This window comes from Phocoena sinus, chromosome 18, assembly GCF_008692025.1.
Source record: "Phocoena sinus isolate mPhoSin1 chromosome 18, mPhoSin1.pri, whole genome shotgun sequence".
NCBI classification, from domain to species: domain Eukaryota; kingdom Metazoa; phylum Chordata; class Mammalia; order Artiodactyla; family Phocoenidae; genus Phocoena; species Phocoena sinus.
This window is the reverse complement of record NC_045780.1, coordinates 21,671,950-21,693,840: the sequence shown is the minus strand read 5'-3', so window position 1 is coordinate 21,693,840 and position 21,891 is coordinate 21,671,950. Positions and strand designations below refer to the sequence as shown.

At 39.2% G+C, this 21,891-nt stretch overlaps 1 protein-coding gene across 1 annotated transcript in view; it reads left to right on the top strand.

The window, feature by feature from the left end:
* GTF2F2 (general transcription factor IIF subunit 2) overlaps positions 1-21,891 on the top strand; it is a 150,125-nt gene that overhangs the window by 74,997 nt on the left and 53,237 nt on the right. Inside the window, exon 5 of the mRNA XM_032611582.1 lies at positions 6,338-6,419. Within this exon, the coding sequence (XP_032467473.1) occupies positions 6,338-6,419 (82 nt within the window). The remainder of the gene's footprint in view (positions 1-6,337; positions 6,420-21,891) is intronic.

Sequence of the window (21,891 nt, the reverse complement as noted above, 5' to 3'; positions counted from 1 at the left end):
GTTTCTCTGTCTTCGCATTTTGCTTAACTTACTGTGTTTGGGGTCTCCTTTTCGGAGGCTGAAGGTTCATAGTTCCCATTGTTTTTGGTGTCTGCCCCCAGTGGGTAAGGTTGGTTCAGTGGGTTGTGTACGCTTCCTGGTGGAGGGGACTGGTGCCTGTGTTCTGGTGGATGAGGCTAGATCTTGTCTTTCTGATGGGCAGGACTGCATCTGGTGGTGTGTTTTGGGGTGTCTGTCAACTTATTACGATTTTAGGCAGCCTCTCTGCTAATGGGTGGGGTTGTCTTCCTGTTTTGGTAGTTGTTTGGCATGGGGTGTCCAGCACTGGAGCTTGCTGGTCGTTGAGTGGAGCTGGGTCTTAGTGTTGAGATGGAGATCTCTGGGAGAGCTCTCACCGATTGATACTACCAGGGAGGTCTGTGGTGGACCAGTGTCCTGAACTTGGCTCTCCCCCCTCAGAGGTTCACGCCTGACACCTGGCGGGAGCACCAAGACCCTGTCAGCCACACAGTATGTGTTAGGCGTTCCACCAGACTCTGGGAATACCAGCAGGGAACTGCTTCTGCCTTGCTGAAGACAGCTTTTTCTGAGACACAGCTGCCAGCAAACCAGAGGTCCTGCAGTGGGGCAACCGTACATCTATGGGGCCAGACGCTGGTTCTGGGGGCTCAGAGAGGACTGGAAGGGCAAGAGGAGAAAGAGGAAGAGGGAATTGGGAACTAGAAAGCTGGTGTGGAGTGGTAGAGCCAACCTCTTATTCTCGAAAGCAACTTTTAGATTAGGGATTATGTCTGTTTATACAGCATTACAACATTATGCCCACATCTGTATTTGAGGATTTATATTGATTAATTATATATATTAAATTCTATATATAATTATATATAACAAGCAAAAAGGAGACTACTGTGAAGTATAGGAGGAATGATAACTTGTGAACTTGCCTCGTAAACAGTAAAACATACAAATGTTTGTTTTAAAAATGTTCTCTAAGTTATTTCTTTGACGAAAAGTTTGTTATGGCTTCTGTAGACTCACAGAACAATCCAAACTCCTTTGTACACTTAAGGCCTCCATCTTCGATTTTGTACGTTACGTAACCACTCTTCTACTCCCGGACAACCAGTCTTGTCATTCACAGGTACTCTTTGATGAGCATTACAACATCCCTTGTATAGGAATGTACATAAACCTTCTTTCTCCCAGTCCATAGGGGAAAAGTTGAAGAGCAGTAGTAGGAGTGAGGAAGCCGAGATGTTTTCTAACCCGAAGTCTAGTCCTCAAATTACGGTTTCAGTATTTGGTTTAAAATTGGGAATTCCCAGCTATTTAGGCATGTTTGTAATTTGAATATCATTACAAGAAAACATATTGCATAAACAGATAATTTGGGGGAGTACTTATATGGCTGCTCATTTTGTTGCTTTTGAGGTAATCCAATGCTGACTCTGTAGGTTTACTGAAATCTGAGCATGATCTTTTATTCCTGAAATTCCTGAGTATTAGATAGAGATCAGAACATCAATTGACAAATTTGAATACAGCACGAAACACCTTCTTCATAACATAGGGATTGCAGCTTTGCCCAACTGGTTTGTTAAGATGCCAAGTAGCATGTATTAATAGGCCTTGCCCTGTGAACCACAGGCAGAAACTGCTAGGAAAAGATTTTAAATGAGAACAGTGGAGACTGGTAGGAGTATTAAAAATGGTTTATCTTTTAAATGCTCTTGCTCAGTTGAAATATTATTTCTTTAGTCCTTTTCCAGCGAGGGTAGACACAGGTGTGATGTAAGGAAGAATCAGGAAAGTAGCCTCAGATCTCAAGAATCAGTCCAAAATCTTGCTTCTAACCTTGTCTGTGTTTTAACTTGAGTTGGAAGTGCTCTTAAAGGCCTCCACGTTGAACTGGATCGAGTGGTCTTGTGGAAATGAACGCCTGTAACTTCCTGATGCCCAACATCTTCTTAACACATTACTTCTCATTACTTACATGCCAGTGCTAATAGACACCCTTCCTGTTTACTTCCACTTTAACTTTTTCAAACTAGCCAGGCCCTTAACTTGTAAAAAATGCCAGTCAGTTGTTTCTCTTGGGTTCCTCAACATAGAGTATGTTGGAAGGTCCAGCTTAGAACAGAAGTCTATATATTTTCAAGTCTTGGACAGCTTCTCAACATTTTCTCATTGTCATTCCAAGAAACAGTTCTTCTCTAATTTCTACTCAAAGAAAATTTAATTATATCTAGGTCTTATAGAAAGCATTACGGCAAACAAAATAAATACTAATGAAATAATAAAACATCCTCAGTTGGAGGGGAAGGCCAGTTTTGTTTTGTTTATTTTAGTGAGAGAGAATTGGAGGAGATCTCAGAGATCCCAGTGACTTTATTATACATATAGATGCTGAGGCCCAGAGATGTAAAGTAATTTCTCCAAAGTAACACCGCTGTTTAGAGACAGAATCAGAACTAGAACACTTCCATTCTTGTTTTAGGATGTACTTTGTGTGACTTACCCTTTAAAACTTTCTCTCAATTGTTTTCTGAAACTAGGTGGCAGGATATAGACCAATAAAATACCATCACCAAAGGTGTATGTTCATAGTCATGAAGATTCTTTGGGTTACAAGTAGCAGAAACCAATAAGCAAACCAATCTAGCCCCAAAAGCGAGGGAGGTGAGAAAATTTAGAAAAAGATCCTGGAATAGTTCCCAGAATCCAGAGAAGAGTTGAACGAACGGCCAAGCCTAGGGAAAGATAGGAACCAAGCCATGGCTGGGATTTTAGTAGAATGAGCCTATGTGGCTTCTCTTCAGAGTGCTGTTGTGACCATGTCCTTCTAGAGATTTCTGAGGTGGAGTGACTCTGGTATGGGTCCCTTAGTTTAAAATTCTGAGAGAGACAGACAGAGAAACAGAGAAGAGACAAAAGCCATTGCTCATGCTGTTCCCACCACCTTCGGTGCCCTTCTGCTTCACCTCCCACTCTAAATCCTACCCATTTTTCCAGGTCCAGCACAAACATTGCTTTCTCCATCAGAGCTCTTCGTAATCCCCAGCTAGATGTATTCTCTTTGTGTGTATGTGTTTTAATCCCAGTAGTCTGTCTCTCTGTCAGTAGATCATAACCCTCATAAACCATGGCAAATTCTATGTAGTACAGTAGATCCCACAGCCTTTATGGAAGGACTAGCAGTCCTTCCAGTAGTTAAATTAAAAGGTAGGGAATCATAAAAATGATAATAGTATATATTCCTACTGCCTTAAACATTTTAAGACCCACAAATGGACATTTAGTCACCAGCGTACATGCAGGACAAGGCCTTTGCTTTCAGTATAGGGTGCTGAGCATCTGATTTCTCTTTCCTGTGAAAAGTAAACCCTAATTTAGTTTAGATTTTCGGTTTTGGTTTCTTTAAAAAGGAGCAAAAACTTAGACACTGCGAAACAATATGAATGCAGAATCCTTCTAGACTTTTATGTTTCTCTTCTAATCTCTAGTTGTCTCTCCAGTACCTAATTTGAGAGATTTTTAGCAATTTATCTTTATATCACATCTTACAAAGCATTAAACCTAGTTTTTGTAGAAACATCTCCCTCCCCCGTACTCTTTTTTTTTTTTTTTTTTTTTTTTGCTGTACACGGGCCTCTCACTGTTGGGGCCTCTCCCGTTTCGGAGCACGGGCTCCGGACGCGCAGGCTCAGCGGCCATGGCTCACGGGCCCAGCCGCTCTGCGGCATGTGGGATCTTTCCAGACCGGGGCACGAACCCGTGTCCCCTGCATCAGCAGGCGGACTCTCAACCACTGCGCCACCAGGGAAGCCCTCCCCTGAAATCTTAAGCAGTGTTTTGGAGAAGAAGAGGAGCATGGTTTCGTGGAAAGAATATGAAAACATGTTCCTGTGAGGCTTTAAAAAGTGTGTGACACCTTTAAATCTTGCTTAGGGGGCTGTATTATAAGTAAATTGGTTTTTAAAAAATGTATTTAGGAAGAGAGCGGGAACGGCAAAGAGTTAACAGAGATGTGGGGTTATTTAAGAGCAGCCAATTGGTAGAAGTTTTCATTGCTGCTGATGAAGACTTTTCCTTTCATTTGAGAAGCATTTGAAGGCTATTTTAGATTTGAAAAGGGGATGTGATGGACAGAAAATCATGGTTTGGGGAGGTGAATTTTACTGCTTTGTGTGAGTGAGCTTGATTGAAGAAGAGTGATGAGGGGTGGCCAAGTTGAAATGGACAGGTGCTTTGGATGCTCTTAACCCTTTCAGGTATTACGTGTGGAACGTTGACAGCAGAAACCTTTAACCAGAAATTAAACTCATCCTGTCCACCAGGAGTAGGTACAGATAAATTAGTGGGGAACATTCACAGGTGGTGTTGAAAGGTAGCTTTTTAGTATTCAGCATTAGTAAACACCTGGATATGTAACTAAATTATTTTCAGAGACAGTATTCCAGATCTATTTTGTTTTTTAAAAAGGATTAATTTATGTTTAAAAAGTGAACTTTTGGGGCTTCCCTGGTGGCACAGTGGTTGAGAGTCCGCCTGCCGATGCAGGGGACACAGGTTCGTGCCCCGGTCCGGGAAGATCCCACATGCCGCAGAGCGGCTGGACCCGTGAGCCATGGCCGCTGTGCCTGCGCGTCTGGAGCCTGTGCTCCGCAACGGGAGAGGCCACAGCAGTGAGAGGCCCGCGTACTGCCAAAAAAAAAAAAAAAAAAAAGTGAACTTTTCTCATGCGTTTAAGACATTACAGATTGGAATCTTTCCCAAATCTTGTTATTGTTATGGCAACAAGTTTTTCTAGGTACAACTGTCAGCTTCAGTGGAGAGGCATGCTCAAATATAATACTTGTTTTTGCTTTAAGAAAATTTAAGAAAATTTTAATCTTACTAAATTCATTAATAAGAGGAAATTACTTTTAGATATTTAAACTTAAATTTAATCTAAAATAATTGCGGCCTTCTTATTGTTTCCTTCCTGGCATATTTTGGTGTAAGGTAGACGTGCTTCTCATCATTGCTCTTTGCAGTCATCTGTCAGCCTCTACTTGAGGTTTGTTGCATATGTTCCATTGAATTATTGAGTTACTGTGTGTGTTAGTACTTAGGGGCTATAATAAGGAGTTCCTAGATTTTGGAGGCAAAATCGAGAAAGGTCACCATAAGAAAAATTTTCTAACATAAATCATGTGGGCATGGTTCTGTCTGCATTCTATGTTTTGGTCAACTTATCTGTTCCTCCAGTGAACTGTATGCTTCTTGAAGACTACTGTATTTCAGTCATCTTCGATTCTGCAATGCCTAGATGGTTCCCTTCACATCGTAGGCATTTAGTTAATGTTTGTGGAATGCATGAGGTCATTCACCCTGAAAAGATGGATCATAAATGCATTGCTGATGAGCCAGAGGAGTTCCTGAATCTCTTCCAGAAACCTGGGTGAACTCTCCTGGAAATACAACTGAACCATAACTGTTGCTAACCATAGTCGTACATTTCCAGACTGCAGTAAAGCAGATACCATTCGTGGGTCAGCCATACATGCATTATCAAATAAGATGAGGTCTTAAAGTGACTTGGTGCCTAGTAGGTATGCAGTAGGTGCTAACTTTTGTTTTCTCTTGAATTTTGTGTCAGGGTCACCATGAGAATTCTTACTAATGGTGGGAAAAAGTGTCCTTCTGTTTGGACAGATATTCATAGCAGTTAAAGCTCTAGTTTAGACACATCATATTAATCATTTTGCTGGAAAATAGAAGTCAGAGCAACTGGCAGGCAGAACTAGTACACAGTATAACCCAACCAAGGACCTGCCTAGTTCCACAGTATTTTCTAAGCTAGCTGTACTAGTCGCCGTGTATTCTAGAATTTTCTTTTTTGCACATATATGTGTGTGTGCCCATGCATGCATATACGTGTGTGTATGAATTTTTGATTTAGTGCCTTAGGCTAGCTGTGTTTTCAGAACTTACTTCTCTCCCAAAGATGATATAGCTGCCACACCCTTCAAATTTTTACTTGATTTTTATGCCCTTTTAAGCCACTCTCTTTAGGAAGAGCTAAGTGTATAAAAGCTGTTATTGGCAAGGGGCAGCGCAATAAATAAACCTGACAGAAGCCCAGTTTTTTACTAGCCAAGAGTAAGGTTTTTCTCTATTCTGACCAATGATATTACTATAAACTTAAAAATATTCCTTTTCTTTCCTTGATTTTTATTATTAACTATATTTGATTGTAATCATTGTTACCTTGGTTAGTATGTCAAAATACAGTCTTGAACATGATAAATGTTATTTCTCAATACGTTTGTTAATTTTTGTCTTTCCATTCAAGATAAGCTTTCACTGGAAGGAATAGTGGTACAAAGAGCTGAATGCCGACCTGCTGCCAGTGAAAACTACATGAGATTAAAGAGGTTGGTGTTTTTTAACTTTAAAATAATACCTGATATTTCTTCTTTGGGATTGAAATACATACATTAGATTGTCTGTAGACTGCATGAAAACTATGGTTATTGTTGAAAGTGTTTTCTTCAAAGGTTGGTTTTAAAACCAAGTAAGAACATACTTCCAATTATAAAATAAATGTCATGAGGATGTCATGTGCAACATGGTTACTGTAGTTAATAATACTTCATTGCACATTTGAAAGTTTACTGAGGGAATACATCCCGAAAGTTCTTACCCAAGACAAAAAAAATTATTTAACTATTACCTATGCTGGTGGAAGTTAACTAGACTTATTGTGGTGATCATTTCCCAATGTATACAGTTATTGAATTGCTTTCTTGTACACCTGAAACTAATATAATGTTGTATTGTATACAACGGGTATAATGTCAGTTATACCTCAGTTTTTTAAAAACTCAGGAGTTTCTTTGGCAAAAGAACTTTCAGAACCTGGGCTGTTAATTTGGGGTATATTAAGCTACTGTGTTAATATAACCTGGAATCAAATTTTTTAAATGTCTTTTTCTAGTTGTCCTTATAAATCTGGATTCTCCAAAGACATGTAATAAGATCTTTGTACTGTTTTATTTTCAAGGGCTATAATTTTCCCATGATGAATATGTATCTAAAATACTGTACATTAAAAAGCAAGTATAGTTAGTTGCTAGAATACCATCCTTTTCTCTTAATCTACAAAGAACTTTTTAGAAACTTATTACTTTGTTAGAGATTTTGCTTAGGGGTCCTTCCTCCCCACTTTAGTACGTGGTTAACCTTTTGTAATTAATATTTAAAGATTATGATCGTGAATTCCTGATACTTCAAACTTTGTGACTTTCAAAGAGTCAACAATTTTTTAAACCTGGAAGAAATGTATTTATTGTACTTGCTTTATAGTTTATATTGAATGTATTTCAACCCCATGTAGTTTAGAATTACACATTTTTTCATTTACCCAGCACTTACTGCGTGAAATAGTAGTGAACAAAACAAATAAAAATCTCTACCCTCATGGAACTTACATTTTAGAAGATTGTAGCTGCTCAGAACTGGTAGTTGGGAGGACACTTTCAAGCGACAGCAGCAGCCCTTATGGATATCCAAACTGGCTGAGCTGGATCAGCTCTCAGTTTCACATTTAAAAATTTTTTCCCCTTTTCTCAATTAGATTGGAAGACTGTCTCCTGGGAATGAAGCAAAGAGACTGGCTTTGTCCAATAATTCCTCTAATTTCAGTGCCTCCCCGGGGCAAGTAAAAGGATGACAATCAAAATGAAAAAATTTTTTTTTGCGTTACGCGGGCCTCTCACTGTTGTGGCCTCTCCCATTGCGGAGCACAGGCTCCGGACGTGCAGGCTCAGCGGCATGGCTCACGGGCCCAGCCGCTCCGCGGCATGTGGGATCTTTCCGGACCGGGGCACGAACCCGTGTCCCCTGCATCGGCAGGCGGACTCTCAACCACTGCGCCACCAGGGAAGCCTGTGAAAAAATTTTATAACAGTAAATAACTTTGGAACACAGGCAGATGTTTCTCTTTGTTTCTGGCCTATAAAGTTTATTATATAATACAAGTCCTTTTGAGAATTTTCCTTCAAATAACTACTGAAATTGGAAAATGCAAAATCTGATTTCTCAGCTGCTTGCCAAGATATTTTTCTGTGGTCTTAATTTTCTTTAAAAGTTTCTAAAAATTTCTGATGATGAGATCAGGCAAGTCACCTGCTGTGTTTATGAAATGGCTGTTGTTTCCTTACCAAAAAAGACATTAAAATTGTTTAGCCTTTTGGAGTATGCTAAAAGACCAGCCATTATATATTTCAGTTACTTCAGTGACTCGAGGAAACAGGGTGATTCAGGAGATGATAATTATGTGAGTTAGATGCTATATGACATAAGTCTTGAAGGCTGAGATTTTTTTTGACCAAGTGGAAAAAGACATGAGTAAGAACACTTTCTACACAGAGAGACATGTAGGTACAGAGACCCGGGAAAGGCATCAGGGACCCGTGTGTAGTTCTGCAAGCCTGGAACGCAGGGTTTATTTGGGGCAGAACAAGCAGAAGCTCCAGCCCTTTTTTGAACTGTGAACTTAAATATCCAAAAGCCTGGTTGGATGTCCAGTAGACATTTCAAATATGTCAAAACCTGAACTCCCAGTCTTGCCCCTCAAACCTGCTCCATCAGCATTCGTTCTCATCTGAGCTCATGCCAACTCTGTCCTCCCATTTTTCTCAACCCATAAACCTTGGTTGCATTCTTGACTCCTCTCTCACACCCCACATCCAGTGTGTCAGAAAAATCTTACTGACTGTACCTTCAAAATATTATACATCTGCAGTCTGACCATTTCTCACCACCCACACGATCTGCCATTGTTTCTCATCTGGATCATGGCGGTAGCCTCCTAGCAGAGTTCCTGCTTCCACCCTTGCCCTAGTGGAGTCTATTGTCAGCACAGTAGCCAGAGCAGTTCTTTTAAAACCTGTCAAGTTGTGCCATTCCTCTGCTCACATGTCACTTCCAGTGTTTCCTGTATTACTCAGAATAAAATCCAAGTCCTTATAATTGTATACAGGGACCTACATGGTCTCCCTACCATTCTCTTCCCCTTCTCCCCATTCGAACCTCCTGCTTCCCTCCCTCACTCACTCTGCTCCATCCACACTGATCTCGTAACAGTCCACGAGCACAGGCACAGTTCCATATGAGGGTCTTTGCACTGGATGTTCTTTCCTACCTGGAACACGTTTTCTCCAGATAGCTGCATGGCTCACCTCGCCTCTTTCAAGTCTCTTCTCAAATTCTACTTTTTCAATAAGGCGTACCCTGACCACCTTATTTCCTTCTATGCTTGTATTTTTTTCAATAGCACATATCACCTAATGTAATTTATTTACTATATTTATTACCAGCTTTGCCCTAGTGCAGTTTAAGCTCCCATAGTTTGTTTTTTGTTTTGTTTTGTCTGTATGTGCACCTACTTTGTTCACTGATACACACACGCATACCCCCAAGTGTCTAGAATAGTTCATGACATGTAGCAGGTGGTCAGGAGATATTTGTGGTTTTTTGTGTGCTTTTTTTTGGTTTTGTTTTTAATTAATTAATGGCTGCGTTGGGTCTTCAATGCTGCGTGCAGGCTTTCTCTAGTTGCGGTGAGCGGGGGCTACTCATTGCAGTGGCTTCTCTTGTTGCAGAGCACAGGCTCTAGGCGTGCAGGTTTCCCACCAGGGAAGTCCTAGGAAATATTTGTTGAGTGAATGAATGGCAGGACAAAAGTTGAAATGTTAGTCTCATATGCTTGTTAAATTACTTGTTAAAAGGTCTTCCATGCTGTGGTAAGAAATTTGGACTTTGTGTGCTTTTACTATTAGGGAGGCACTGAAGGATTTTAAACTGATGGAAAGCGAAGGGATTTGTGTGTTAGAAGAGTCATTCTGGCCATAGTACAGAGATTGAAACCAGGGAGATAAATTAGAGGCTGACGTAATAGCCCAGATACAAAATGTCAGAATGAGTAAACAAGGTGGTTAGGCAGAAGGGAGATGAGAAACTAGGTTCTGAGGATATTTGGAGGTAGAGTTTGTGCGACTTGATAAACTCATCTCAAACTTCCATGGTTGGGCTTCCCTGGTGGCGCAGTGGTTAAGAATCCGCCTGCCAGTGCAGGGTACCTGGGTTCGAGCCCTGGTCCGGGAAGATCCCACATGCTGCAGAGCAACTAAACCCGAGTGCCACAACTACTGAGCCTGGGCTCTAGAGCCCGTGAGCTACAACTACTGAAGCCTGCGTGCCACAGCTACTGAAGCTCGTGTGCCTAGAGCCCGTGCTCCTCAACAAGAGAAGCCACCACAATGGGAAACCCGTGCACTGCAACGAAAAGTAGCCCACGCTCCTCGCAACTAGAGAAAGCCCGCGCGCAGCAACAAAGACCCAATGCAGCCATAAATAAATAAATAGATAGATAGATAAATAATTTAATTAAAACTTCCATAGTTGTGGGACAGGGGATTTCTCTAGGACCAGACTGATGGTGGTGGCTCTTGTGTTGTGGCCTAGATACACGTCCTGCTGTGAGTCTCAGACTGGCTCCATACCATTCTGTGCAATGCACTGACGAGGTCAGAGGGATAAAGAAGTCCTTACAGTTTAATTTAAATCCTGGTTGACAATTTACGTAAAAACTTAAAGAAGCAGGAAGTACTTAAACTTCAAGAAGCGTAACAATGGGTAAATTATCAAAATAGGAAAATAATCTAAGTCATAAGTGTGTCTCATGTGTTTTATCATTATTCAACATTTTCCAGTGTCTGCTGTGATCACTAAGGTAAGATTCAATTTTAGGAAAATCACTAGATAACTGTTCTTGCTCTAGAGAGCTTTCAGTCTTCGAACCTCAAGAAAACACACACAGAGGATTATTTAAAAATATTTATTGACAGTGTAGTGGGGGAGGAATAGAAATGTTGTGGTACTATTGATGTAAAGTGGAAAGACAGATTTTCAGATGTGGGTGGGTGATCTCCAAGTGGAAGTGTTTGAGAACAGAATTGGTGATGCAGTATTTCAGATATCCTGTACCTAGATATTTCATACACAGGCTCAAAGTTTTTCAGGGCCTTCTTCTTCTTTTAATTAATTTTTTTTGGTTGATTTACAGTGGTGTATTAGTTTCTGCTATACAGCAAAGTGTATCAGTTATACATATACATGTATCTACTCTTTTTTAGATTGTTTTCCCATATAGGTCATTACAGAGTATTGAGTACAGTTCCCTGTGCTATACAGTAGGTCCTTATTAGTTATCTATTTTATATATAGTAGTGTGCATATGTCAATCCCAATCTCCCAATTTATCCCTCCCTTTCCTCTTCCCCTTTGGTAACCGTAAGTTTGTTTTCTACATCTGTGACCATTTCTGTCTTGTAAATAAGCTCATGTGTACCATTTTTTTAGATTCCACATATAAGCGATATCATATGATATTTGTCTTTCTCTGACTTACTTCACTCAGTATGACAATCTCTGGGTCCATCTAAATGGCATTATTTTGTTCTTTTTTATGGCTGAGTAATATTCTGTTGTATATATGTACCACATCTTCTTTATCCATTCATCCATTGATGGACATTTAGGTTGCTTCCATGTCCTGGCTATTGTAAATGGAGCTGCAGTGAACATTGGCGTACATGTATCTTTTCAGATTATGGTTTTCTCCCGATATATGCCCAGGGGTGGGATTGCTGGATCATATGGTAGCTCTATTTTTAGTTTTCTAAGGAACCTCCATACTGTTCTCCATAGTGGCTGTGCCAGTTTACATTCCCACCAACAGTGTAGGGGGTTCCCTTTTCTCCATACCCTCCCTAGCGTTTATTGGTTGTAGATTTTTTGATGATGACCATTCTGACCAGTGTGAGGTGATACCTCATTGTAGTTTTTATTTGCATTTCTCTAATAATTAGTGATGTTGAGCATCTTTTCATGTGCTTTTTGGTCATATGTATGTTCCCTTTGGAGAAATGTCTATTTAGATCTTCCATCAGGGACTTCTTCTGACTGCCTACTCTTTAATGACATTCAGGGTTTTTTTTTGATAATCTGGCTCTTGTCTCACTTCCTGGCTTCATTTTCAGCTCTTCTCCTTTACATAGATGTCCGATAGTTATATCACACTACAAGTTGTCTTCCCAGATGTACTAGGCACTTGTACATCTTATGGCTGTGTGATATGTTGCATCCTTTATCTGGAAGGCCTTAACTACCTTCTGCTAAGGGCCTTTAAAACCAACACAAGTGTCGCTTACTCACAGAAACCTTCTCATATCTTCCACTCCCCACTCCAGTCAGGATCTGCCTCCCCTGCCCCTTTCCTATGTTCCCACATACTGTTTTTCTTTAATGGTATGTATAAACGTCTATGTTTTCTACTACTTAGGTGTACATAGTTGCATCTTCTACAAGATTATAAACTTCATAAGAGCAGGAACTGTGAGTTTTATTTTTCTTCCTTTCTTTTCCGTTTTTCCTTCCTCCTTTCCTTTTTGTATCTCAGCACTTGGCATAGCACATTACAAATATATAAATATCCAGAAGTATCTGTTGGGTTGAAATTGATTGAAATAGAAATGAATGGCAAAACTAGGTACGGAAACATGGAAATCAGCAGCACTCAGCTGCTTTAATTTTTTTTTTTTTTTTTTTTTTTTGCTCAGAGCTACACTTGAAACCTGGACTTGATTTTTCAGTTCATTTACATGTGCATGTGTGTGCACATACGTACACACACACATCTTGCTTTGAGAAGAAAGTGATTGTAAAACAAATATAGAAACATTTTGTCAACAACGAAAAAGTTTTTCAAAGTATAAAATAAGAATTGAATAGTCTTCCACTTACAGAGGACTAGAAAAGAAAGCCTTTGTATCAAAGACCTTTCTTTCCTTGACTTAATTGAGTGAGGTTTTTTCCTGAAATCAGTGAGATTTTACTATATTATATTTTAGCAAATAGCAGCTGAACTATTCTCTTAGTAATGTAGATGGGTATATACAAAGTGTATTTTATATTTATAAATAATACTCTCTAAGAACGATGTGTTACTTCAGTGGGAATTTAATTTTAGTAGTAGATTCTTATTACAGCTCTCTGTTATTAAAATTTAGCTGATAAATTAGCCAAATGTTATGAGAATTACAACTCCCATATTCATCAAATGTAAGTAAGATTCTGTTAGTCTGTAAGAGTCTGTTCATTCATTAAATGAAGGTGGAAATTAGTATTGCAGTAAACCCAAGAAATATGTTAAACCTTTGAATCAGTGAAATTTAAGCCAAGAAGAAATGAATCCTGTGCTATAATTTTCTTTTGTCCAAACCCATCACGTATATCAAATTTTACAAAAATCCATTTAGCCACGCAAGAAAATCTAAAATCAAATGGGAAAATAAATATTTCCAATGCTTCTAGTACTTTCTCTTAATCTGACATAAATTTGGATGGATCTGAATGATATTTTATTAGGAGGAAATTTATTTTGAATTGCTAAATGTAAATATATTTAAAATAGCTCATATCTGATGTATTATGTAATTTAAATTTAATTTGTATTGTTTCATTAAGTGTAACTTCACTAATCATCTTGAGTTTTTCCTTAATAGTCAAATGATAAATTACGTAATCCACCTATTTATAATTCATATTGTACATTTTTAAATGTAAAGGGACATAAATATAAGACAATCATCCTAAGGTGTTTTCGTGTAGGAAATCCTAGTAATAGGAAAATATATGGCTTTTTAACTTCTGCATGTTTTTGTCACTAAGTCATCTAAAAATATTTGTCTCAAAAATTTTTATTTTTAGTTCTTTCAGTGTTTGTGGGTTTTCTTCAAAAACCTAATAAGAAAAGCTTTTCCGTTTGGGAACAGAACATTGGCTGTAGATGGGTGGAGAAAAGAAAAAGCGGGTTTCTTTTCTATTCTAAGACACCAGACAGAGGAAGCAAGTTGTGATTCACATTCTCTCCTGGGGAGAAGTTACCTTGCTGTACCTGCCTAGATTCCTGATGCTTCGTATTATGGTAAAAGATGTCTTAGAACGTCTTATTGTAAGGGAAATGGAAAGGACCCTCTCACTCAGTAGCTCTTTACGTAATTTGTGGGTGATGTGATTCATGCCCAGAGAAGTTTCTGCAAATAAAATTTTTGCTTAATGCAATAACAGCACTGAAGCGTTTTTCTTTTCACCATATTTAAACTAGTTTTCGAATATATTTAGTCCTTGTAATTTTTATTTTTCTTCATACATAAATTACATAGAGAATAATTATTTTATAAATGATACTTCTTATATATTAGGATGATTATCTTATAGCTATGTCCCTTTATATTTAAAAAAGTACAAAATGAGTTGTAAATAGGGTAATTATATAATTTATCGTTTAAAACAGGATACTTTTAAGAATGAAAGTAGGCCTAACCTGAGAGCCACACCGAGACAGCAGTGTAAACTGTCCCACATAAACTGCGATGTAAGATCACCCTTATTGTGAATAGCCTGGATATATTAAAGTGCTAACTTTAAAATGAGAACTTAAAGAGTCAAATAATGAAAGTTCTGGCAATTAGGAATAGAAACTGCTATGGCTGAACATAAACTGCTGTGTGAGTCCCAGTAGCCACCCAAATCTGGGCATATGACAGTGCTATGTGAACGTTTAAATGTATATTTGTATAATCGTAATGTAAATTTGTAGATAAAGTTTATTAAACAGCAAACTGAATAATAAACTAAACTTAGCTTTACAGAAAATCACTTTTCTGTTAATCCTAAATAAAAGGTGAGGTTATAGAAGTAACTCAGGGTTCAATAAAGATAATTTCATGACCAGGGAAATACAGTATTGGATTTTAGCTTTCTGGTGATCTTATTTGAAACAGATTTTATTGAACAGAGTTTTTGGTGAATGTTGAGGTTAATGGTTAATGTACTTGTATTCATTAGATGCTTTCATTTGTAAGTATCAGAAAACCCAGTGCAAACTGGCTTAAAAATAAAAGGAATTTGTTGACTCCCGTAAATTGAATCCAGTGGTATTGTGGGCTTTAGCCGTGGCTGTACCTAGGAGTTCTCAACGTCCTTAGTGTTTGAGCTGTTTTGAATTTTCTTGGGTCTGTCTGTCTCCAGCTTGCCTGTTTTCAGACTGGCTTTTCTCCTGGTAGCAAGAGGGCTACTTGCAGTTCCCAGGATTATCTACCTCATTCTTTATATGGGGCCTCGGGAGTTAAGTGACCTTGTCTTCAACCAGCCGTTAAACAGAACCCTTCACTTCCTTCTGTGGACCAACATGGGTTCTGAATTTATTTCAGAAACCGATAAATGTGTTAATGAAGGTGGGGAGTGTGCACTAATGCTTAGGGCCCACCTGTAGAAATGTACAGGAGGGAGGGTCAGTCCCATCAAACAAAACATGTGGCTGCTGCTCCGTAGAGGGGGGACAGGGTGGGTGCTAGGGAGATAATCCTGAGATCAACAGCAAAACTCTTTACCAGAAAAGCATCTTAGGGGTAAGAAACACTCATCAGGGACATTCGTACCCTTCATTGCTTCTCTTGAGGAATGACCGTCTTCTCTCTTGAAAGAGGGTCAGAACTTTTATTAGAAAGCAACTCTGTGAAGATGCCTTAATAATAGGGTAAGATGGTGCAGAGCTTGGGCTCTGGAGTCTCACTGCCTGGTTTCAAAGACTGGATTCCCCATTTACTGGCTCTGTGATCTTGGGCAAAGTACATGGCCTTTCGGTGCCTTTGTTTCCTCATCTGTAAAATGTGGTAGTGGCATTTATCTGTGTTATGATAATGATTAAGTAATACTATATGATACATGATGTGTCTGACACAGAGTAGGTACTCAATAAATATTACCCATTACGTTTATGACAGTTGCCTGAGTAAGTACTCCTGTCCTAAAACCCTCTGGAGATATTCCCAACCCAACCCGGTTTGTCTTAGTTCTCCTGATAAGAGACTTGCACACAAGGATTCTTTTTGAATTCCTGCCCTGAAGTAGATAAATTAGTTTAATCAAGTTTAAATTGGAAATAGAGCAGAAAGAGAACTAGAGCTAAGAAAAAGAATCTGAAGATTTTTTTATAGAGTTCATGATAATAATCCTCTTTTCAAAACAAAAACCCTAAAGTAGTGGTTTAGAAGTTCCTAGATATTATCGAGATTCAGACCCAAGGAACTGACTCTTCACAGTCTTTTCATCTACCCTGTTCTTGCCCTCAAGAACTCCTTAATGTGCCCACCACCATACATAGATCAGAAACCCATGGATTTTTAGTTTATAAATCTTCTACTGGATGTTCAGAATCTTTATGGAAATTGTAAAGGTTACTGATCCTGAAATTTTCCCAAGTTACCTTTGGAAACAGTCTTATCGTCCCCTCCTGCAGTGATACTTTAGCTGGTGACTCTCCTGAGGTACCCAAATGTGTGACTTTTAAAATGTGGGGCTGTAAATCTTCTTCATCAAAGATTTTTTTTAAAGGCCAGAGAACAGGAAGTTCTAAAGAGCTAACCCAAGAAGGCAGCTAACCTTCTTTGCCGTAAGTGTGCCCTTGTTCTCACATCCTTTCACCTTGAACTGCTCCTTTTTAACTACCATTTAAAAATGAAGCATTATGTGAAAGAAGCTGGATGTCTTCACTGAAGTACAATAATTTTTAAATGTATTATAAATAAATAGCTGCAGTAAACATGCAAAACTACCAGTGGGATAAAACGACCGTGAAAAGGTAGTCATGGTGTTTTATCAAGAAGTTTTTAAAAGACAGATCTTCATGGGGAATGCTGTTTGGTGCAGGGAAGCCTTCTGTTTTGGGCTGCATTGGGTATTTGTTGCTGCGCGTGGGCTTTCTCTAGTTAGGGCGAGCGGGGGCTACTCTTCGTTGTGGTGCGCAGGCTTCTCATTGTGGTTGCTTCTCTTGTTGCGGAGCACGGGCTCTAGGCACGCGGGCTTCAGTAGTTGTGGCACACGGGCCCAGTAGTTGTGGCACGTGGGCCCAGTAGTTGTGGCCTGCGGGCTCTAGAGCGCAGGCTCGGTAGTTGTGGCGCACGGGCTTAGATGCTCTGCGGCATGTGGGATGTTCCCGGACCAGGGCTCGAACCCGTGTTCCCTGCATTGGTGGGTGGTTTCTTAACCACTGCGCCACCAGGTAAGTCCCAATAATGGATTTTTTTTTTTACCCCCACACCGTGAGGCTTGTGGGATTTCAGTTTCCTGACCAGGGATCGAACCCATGCCCTCGGCAGTGAGAGCACTGAGGCCTAACCACTGGATTGCCAGGGCATTCCTGGTGTAAGAAAGACTTCTTAGGGAGATTGACAGTAAAGATGTCCTTTTTCCCTCTGAAGAGCCCTAGCAGCTGTCCCCACAGCCCTTGAGCTGTAGACTGCTCCTAAAGATTTACTATTCTGATGAAACAAGGATTTTCCAAATGATTATAAAAAGTTATCAGGAATATATTGATATATTAAAAAATTAAACCATTGGCATAATTAAACAACAGACAAAGGTTCTATATAATCCTTCTTTCAAGTCCTCAGATATTTTTACCCTAAGATTGCAGGAGGAGAGGGATTTTTTTTCAGTATCTGGGTACCGTTGTCTCGCCCTAAACACAGCTCGTCTTTGGAATTCCCCACCTCTTCTGCCCGCGTCTTGGTGTTCCTGGGGCTTCTGACCCCTTCTTACTCTGCTGCCATTGCAGCTCAAGCGCGCACTAGAGCAAACCCAGTCATTATCAGTCTTCCCCATGTGCTTTCGTGTCCCACTGTCTGCTGTGCTCTTTCCTTGCTTTCCTGCTTTCCAGACTCCTGTTCGCCCTTTAAGATTCAGCTCAAATGTCAACCTGCACAACTGTTTCTCTCCACCCAAGATAAGTACCATTCCACCAAGCTCCTGCTTATACTTTTTCTAATAAACCACTAATCACATTTTGCTTTTCATTCTACTTTTATTACTTTTGTTTATATCTCTACTAGATAGTGAGCTCCTTGAGGTCAGGGTCTGTAATCTCATTCATGCTTAATCCAACAGCTTTATGTTCAATAAGTGCTAGTGGAGTAATTGACCAAAAATCAGTAAAGTTAAGAGTTTACATTGTACCTTAATTAATGAATCTCTCCAGGATTAATACTCTTTTAAAAATGCATTTAGCTGTATTTAAGATTCAAATTATAGGTCCTGAGAAACAGTATTGGCATGTGGTGGTGTTTGTACAAAGCCTCACAGCTTTGCAGGATAAAAATACCTCAATACACAATTTCTCTTTGTTCACTCACAATTGAAAATCAACAGGGCTAAACCTTAGGCAAAACTGTGAAGTATGGAAAGTTTATCTTTATTATCCCAGCATCTCCTTTTTTCATTTCTTTTCCTCTTGGTAATGCTGTCTTTACGCATCTATTTACTTTTTTTTTTCTTAACATCTTTATTGGAGTATAATTGCTTTACAATGGTGTGCTAGTTTCTGCTTTATACAGAGTGAATCAGTTATCCATATACACATGTTCCCATATCTCTTCCCTCTTGCGTCTCCCTCCCTCCCACCCTCCCTATCCCACCCCTCCAGGCGGTCACAAAGCACCGAGCCGGATATCCCTGTGCCATGCGGCTGCTTCCCACTAGCCATCTACCTTTTACGTTTGTTAGCGTATATATGTCCATGCCTATTTACTTTTTATCCTGCTCTAATCTTTTTTATTCTATCAATTCTGAATATATTTTAAGAATGAATGGGCCTAAGTCAAACTGGGTATTTGATTTTAAACCTTTTCTTACTAAATGTGAAATAATAGCCCTCAGGTTACCTGTTCAAGGTATTTGAGTAGGCACATTTTTTTCACGAGAAAGGAGGAAAAGTCATTGAAATTATAGCATTTATAGGTTGGCCCTAAACACAGATTAAATATGCCTTTTTGTTTGTCAGGGGGACTTATCCCCAGGATAACCATCTGTGCTTCCTGGCCCAAGTGGGTAGATCTGGCCTAGCTGCATTTGTTGGAGATCTGTTCTGAGAATTTAAAACTTGCTCCTGAATGTGACCCACAGAAGTGGCCAAATGTCCTTAGGCAGGATCAGGACCACCACTAGTCTGTATTGTACAAATTTTTAAAGGTGATCCTTCCTCAAGTGTTTTTATTTGTATCTGTCAGAAAATCATAGTAATTTACATATTTGGTTAAATAAGACATTACTACCATCTGCCAGAAAATTGTCATAATAATTACACAGATCTTTGCTCTCTCTAATGCGAATGTGCCCCTTCATGTGGCACCACTATACACGCTAAACAGAGAAACCTGGGAAGGAGCTCTACTCTCTGGTTTGCTGCAGGCCTTCAGGTCCTGTTTTCTTACCAGTTGGCTTAAAATTTAAGTTGCTTGCCCAGTCCTTGCAGGCACTGGGTTTTCATCTCTTGGTCTGTGATTCCCTGAAGCACTTGAAAACTGAGGAAAGATACCACATCTTCCTTTATTAGGGAACAAGGGTCCCATTTAGTACGTTGAATCAGTAGGAATAATGATAATCAAGCCTTTAACTTATTGCTAGGACGAACTGATTTAAACTTTGGGATGATCAGGCTTTAAATATTCTTAGTAGTTAGTCAATCAAAGTACAAGAAAACCTGACTCATAAACATCTTATATACTATCTCTTTTGCTTGAGACTCTAATGCAATTGCCATGGGATGTATTTGTAAAGAAAACTTGGATTTTTTTAAAAGAATCTTTCAATTTATAAGTAGAGAAAGAGAAGATATTGTTTACAGATTTTAAAAGACTGTTTTGGGGAACTGATTTTAGGGGTCACACACTCTTAAATGGCTTCATATTTATATTAATTAGATGTTTATTTTAGTTACTGGTTTTTTTCAGCCTTATTTCCATTTTCACAAATGATCATAGAGTCATAGAGAAGTTGTGATTTGCCCAAGCTCACAGTTTGTAAATGGCAAAGCTGGAATTTGAACTGAGATCTGATTGATTCCAATGTGTTAGGTGGCAGGCTGCCTCTTCTGGCTTTTGTAGTTTCAAAACGTTGCCCGGCTTATCCGTAGGCCAAGGGAAGGGAGCTTGTTCTCTTTCTCTCGTCTCTTGCACTGGATGATCATTGCCCTGATGCCCCACAACTTAAACTAATATCGTTAGGACCATAGTTCTGTTTCACTGTACAACAGGATAACATTTATGGGTTTATTATATAAAATATATAATGGCTTCATTGTTTCAGTTTAGATTTTTGAAATCAAATTTCAGATCCTACAACTTAAAAATGAGCTTTGTTAGCATAACTTGCTTGAATTTCAAAGCTCCATGTATCTGTAGAAGAGAGGTAGAGTATTAAGTGATTTTATGTCTGTGAAGTTTATTGTTTTACTTTTGTGAAGTTTATATGAAATTCGTAATACTTTGAGGTACTTTTGATGAACTAGTAGTTGTACCATCTTGAAGATCTAGTTCTCTTTAATATACCCTAGTATTACACTTGTCATATACTGTATACTGATCTGTATGTGACTTTGAAGGCCTCAGAATGTCTAAAACCCTTTTTGTGTAACATGTTATGTATTTGAGGAAAACTGAAAATATGGAATTAACAATAATCATAATGTTCAGGCAGAAACTTTTCAAACTGAAAAATAGTAGACATTTGGGAAAAACAGGGGCGAAAGATGTGGGCTTAGTAGTAAGCTTATGCAAAGCAATATATGCCAATGAACGGTATTCCCACTAAAATGCAGTTCCATGAGGGCAAGACTTCTTGTCTGCTTTGTTCACTGGTGTATCTCTAATGACTGGAAGAGTGCCTGGCGCCTGGTAGGTGCACAGTGAATATTTGTCGAATGAAGAAAGGAAGGCATGAGGCTTAGGTTTTGTCTCACAGGCTGCCTAGGGCTTTGGTGACAATGAGTCATGCCTTTTCAAGCTGTTGCGTGCCAAGTTAATTTATCTACTTCTGTCACTTCCCCATGCTTCATAGCTTCAGAGTGTCATTTATTACTCATTTGCTCAACAGATATTTATTGAGCATCTAATGTGTACTAAGCAGTGTAACTAACATAAAGCAACCAGAGCTTATTCGTTTTGGGGAATGGATCATAGATGGGTCCTAAATAATAATTTAGAGTATTATATGATTATAATTTTTTATAATCATACTATTTTGAGAAAAAATTATTTTCCAAAAACTGTGTTCTTTGTACTTACGATGTGACTTGTATTACAAAGCACAAATATTCCAGAAAGCACCATTTTTGTTATTAGCAGGGACTGAACCATTTGGGTCACATCACCTTTTACATGAAGAATCACGAGTATTATATTACACAGATTTCAGGATCTACCAGGATGGATTTCCTCCTGGCGTACTCGGATACAGAATTTCCTGTAGATCTTTGTAACAAATTAGCTGATAACTAAGGGGTTCATATCAGCCAGAATAGCTAGGTTATAGCCCAGCGTGATTAAAATCAAGGCCTTAAAGCAATTCACTTCTGATTTATGCTCTACGTCTAATGTTTGTTTACCACAGTTATTCAGGGGCATGAAAGAGAGGTTGACACAAGCAGTAAATATCAGGTTTCAGAAAATATTGACTTGGTAAAGTCAGAGAAAGGAGTCATAGTGTTTGACTAGATGAAGAGTGGGAGGGAGGGATTCTGGGTGGAACAGCACAGCATAATTTGAGATAAATCAGTAGGAGTGTTCTGGGAAACATAGTAGATCAGCCTGGCAGATTAGACAGAGGGCTGATTGTGGGGATTTTTCAGTGTTAGACTGAACAGGCAGGCGAGCCAGTGAATCAACTGATTGAGCACATTTCCCTCTGAGGGAGGTCCCAGGTCTCCTTCATAGCTCTGTCCTTGGT